This window comes from Austrofundulus limnaeus, unplaced genomic scaffold, assembly GCF_001266775.1.
Source record: "Austrofundulus limnaeus strain Quisiro unplaced genomic scaffold, Austrofundulus_limnaeus-1.0 Scaffold777, whole genome shotgun sequence".
NCBI classification, from domain to species: domain Eukaryota; kingdom Metazoa; phylum Chordata; class Actinopteri; order Cyprinodontiformes; family Rivulidae; genus Austrofundulus; species Austrofundulus limnaeus.
Window position 1 is genome coordinate 111972 of NW_013953179.1, and position 4177 is coordinate 116148.

The following is a 4177-nucleotide window of genomic DNA, read 5'->3' on the forward strand; positions in this document are numbered from 1 at the left end:
GTAGCCTCGTCTGACATAATCATGCATTGCGTAGCCTCGTCTGACATAATCGCGAGTTGCGTAGCCTCGTCTGACGTAATCACGCATTGCTTAGCCTCGTCTGACATAATCACAGGTTGGGTAGCCTCGTCTGACATAATCGCGAGTTGCGTAGCCTCGTCTGACGTAATCACAGGTTGGGTAGCCTCGTCTGACGTAATCACACGTTGCGTAGCCTCGTCTGACATAATCACGCGTTACGTAGCCTTGTCTGACGTAATCACACGTTGCATAGCCTCGTCTGACGTAATCACGCTTTGCGTAGCCTCGTCTGACGTAATCACACGTTGCGTAGCCTCGTCTGACGTAATCACGTGTTGCGTACCCTCGTCTGACGTAATCACGCGTTGCGTAGCCTTGTCTGACGTAACCACGCTTTGCGTATCCTTGTCTGACGTAATCACGCGTTGTGTAGCCTCGTTTATTCGCATCAAACAGTCGAGAGGGAAACTAGATGGAAACAGTCTAGATTCGAATATTTATTTATTTAATTTTTTGTGAACTTTGAAAAGTTTGATAAAAATTCACTGTACTCCTGGATGGAAACACGGTTACTGTGGCTCAGTGAGATTTGGTCAGTGTGACTGTACAGAGGGAGGAGTGTCTGTATCCAGAATCATATCTCATTTATTCACTGCTGCTCTTAAAGCAGATTAAAATAAGAGATTTCAGATATGAACGATCCTCCCACACTTCAGAACAAACTTTAATAAGCAGACTTGTTGTGCAGGGTTGCAGCTGTGATATTTWAAAGTAAAACTAGAACAAACACACAGAAATCTTGGTGATGATGTGTTCAGATGGACRCGGTGGATTATTGAGTACTGGCAGCAGCCCTGAATCGATCAGCTGATGGTTGTTGATGTTTCTGCACAGAGACTGGTGAGGCAGCTGCAGTCGCTCCTTCTACTGCTTTATTCTTTCTTTTTGGTGTGGGAGCTTTGTTTCAGACCGTGTGTGTGTGTGTGTGTGTGTGTGTGTGTGTGTGTGTGTGTGTGTGTGTGTGTGTGTGTGTGTGTGTGCTTGTTCATTAGTTGTGAGCGTTAGTGTGTGTTTGTGCTGTTGAAATAGCTGCTGTGTCTCAGACATGAGCTTGTTTCTGCAGCAGAATCTGAATGAACTTGTCACTTCCTGTCAGTGACWTTAGGATTTATAAAGTAGTTTTAACCAAAGTTGTTTCTGAAGTGCAGTGAGGACGAAGGATAATTTAAACTATTTTTAAAAACCGCAGGTTTTAATCAAATTAAATAAACATCTTTATCTCTGGTTTTATAACATCTGTAGAATAAAATACATAAAAAAGCTAATTTCAGACCTACATGGTTTTTAAACAGTGTTAAAATGCTGTTTGGAATAAACAGTGCAGTCTGTATTTCCACCACTAGTAGAAAAGTAAAGAAGTGACTRAAAAACAAATACTGAAGTTAACCAACACCAGCTGTGTTTCCATTCACCATGAAAATGCACAAATTAGAATTTCGAAAATAAATTTGCTCAATGGAAACACGTGAATTTCGAAAAAAATTACGTTTTTCGACAAAAATGTTTTTGTACTAGGATGAGGTGGTTTTTCAGCCGTATCTAAATTGTTGTTTTTCACAAAACTGCAATGGAAACAGTTTTTTCACATCACAGGAGTCACGTGATCAACAACCGTCTGTTTCTACTGGTGAAAAAGACGATGATGAAGAAGATAACAGGAAGTAGAAGTAGTAGTAATATCACAGAAGTAGTATAAAATAGTAAACTCAGCGACTACAATTTCCCAAAAACACAGCATACGTAGGCGCTCCCAAGTAGGGACTTGTCTCTGGAAAGCCTCGATAAAAGACGCCGACGTCTCCTCTGATGATGAGCGCTAGTGTCGTGGTAGCAACATGCTATGTGTTTACATCCATCGCTGCCATGTTTGTAATGACTTATCATGAGAACAAACGTATTCACGTGACTTTAATAACATTTATTACTTAATGGAAACACTGCTAGAGACAAGGAAACAGTGATGGAAAGAGTCATCCTGTTGTTAGTGCTTCATGTTGACACAATATATGTTGTGGACTCTCCAGGAGATGGTTAATAAAAACCTGGAGGTTTAAAACTAAGAATTAAACTTTAAACTGTGTAAAATTCAGTTATGTGATCTAAATCCACCTGCAGATTAAACTACGCTCCTCTGCATCAGAGTGAAACTGACAGTTTAGCAGAGCTGAAATCTAAAATCTCTGTTGATATTAACAGTTGTAAGCTTGAAGCTGCACAGTATCTCAGTAATTTAACAGTTTTAACATCAWACAGTCCTACAGCCACACACCTCTACATATTTAATGTTTAATTTAAAATAACTAGAATATATGACAGTTTTTATGCAGCAGTTGTTTGATTAGTTTTTTCCTGCGTGGTTCTTTATCACCACTCTTTATATTTTCCCTCAGCATGTTTATATTTCATATTTTCCACTCTAAAGTGCTCTAACCCAGTGGTGCAGCCTCACTAACCCCTCACCTTTCTGTTCTTCTCACCATGCTCACTCTAACCACGCTAACACCAGGAGGATGACGAGGGCAGCTGGGCCCAGGTTTGCACACAATCACCCCTGAACTCTTCAGTTTTTCATCCCAGTTTTCTGCAACTTTTAGCTTTTTGTTCATGTTTTTATGTGTGGTTGAAAGAACCTCGTTTTAGATACTTCCTTCWTCCTGTTTTTCCTTTAAATTCAACGTTTTTCCAGTAAAGTTTGTACTTTTCTTTGCTGTGAACTGTTGCTTTCTTTCTGSTTGAAAGCAGAGCACACATAAAGTTAATATAAAACAGCTTCATAAATACTATATTTGTCTCTTTAGATGTTAAAAACTAACGTCTTCACATCTATAGATCATCATTATTCTCAGTTTAAAGGTTTTATGAGTCCTGTCATATGTTAGTGTTTTATTTGAATAAGGAGTTAATAAATCAACAGAATCCTGAAGGAATAAACAGTTTTTTTATTTTTAACTCTGACAAAGCTCCGCCCTCTCCGCTCACAGACGCTGGCCTACGGAGACATGAACCACGAGTGGATCGGTAACGAGTGGCTGCCCAGTTTGGGTCTGCCACAGTATCGCTCCTACTTCATGGAGTCCCTGGTGGACGCCCGCATGCTGGACCACCTGACCAAGAAAGACCTGAGAGGACAGCTGAAGATGGTGGACAGCTTCCACAGGTAGGACGGAGGACATCCTGTCCTGAGCACAGGTTAGGATGACCTGCTCGTTGTCGTTTTATAAAATATGTGTATCGTTAAACTGAACATCTTTACTTGACTTGAATTCATCTTTAATGTGAGTGAGGATAAATACAGGAAATGACTCCAGAGAGTGGTTGTAACAGCCAGCAGAGCTCAGACAAACAGCAGGACTGTGTGTTTGTGAACAGGAACAGCTTTCAGTGTGGAGTGATGAGTCTGAGGAGGCTCAACTACGACAGGAAGGAGCTGGAGAGGAGGAGGGAGGAGTCACAGTTCGAGCTTAAAGGTAACTGAAAACACTAAGAGGATTTTCTTTTATGGTAAATAAGACGTGTCTGCTCTATGTTACATGTTTTAAAAAAGTAACCCTAACCAACATGACRAGTTAAAAAGAGCTTAAAGACAAAGGTTTTTTTACAGATATCTCTGAATGCTCTCTGGACCTTTAGCAGTAAGAGACACACAGGATTTAAAATAAATCCTCCTACATGTTTCATTTGGCTCTCTGCAGCCTCAACAAACACATGTAAATTAATACTGAGCCATAAAAACACAGGAACACACTCGTTTTAGCAGGCCTCCTGTGTAATTCTGTTTTAAGAACGTTTCTGACAGAAGACAGACTTTCAGACACACAATCAGTCTTTTTTAATCCTTTCAACAAATAAACATTGTGACGATATTCTTAGATGATATTCTGGTTGCTGAGGGAGAAACATTGTGTTTTCATACAGTCATCAGAATAAAGCTTGTTCTCTGGAAATACAATTTAAAATATGTCAAATCTGATAACAGTCACAATTCAATATTAACATCTGCTAACACAAAAACTCAGGTCAGGTTCTCAGGGGAGAACCTAGGGTTGTTGCTTGGTGCTCACTCATATTTTCCTCCACTCATTGAACACATTTATCT

At 40.0% G+C, this 4177-nt stretch overlaps 1 protein-coding gene across 1 annotated transcript in view; it reads left to right on the top strand.

Moving 5' to 3' along the window:
* ppfia1 (PTPRF interacting protein alpha 1) overlaps nucleotides 1–4177 on the top strand; it is a gene marked incomplete at both ends in the record, with an annotated part of 38761 nt that overhangs the window by 31260 nt on the left and 3324 nt on the right. Inside the window, 3 exon segments of the mRNA XM_014028536.1 lie at nucleotides 2588–2614; nucleotides 3063–3238; nucleotides 3451–3548. Coding sequence (XP_013883990.1) covers nucleotides 2588–2614; nucleotides 3063–3238; nucleotides 3451–3548 — 301 coding nt within the window.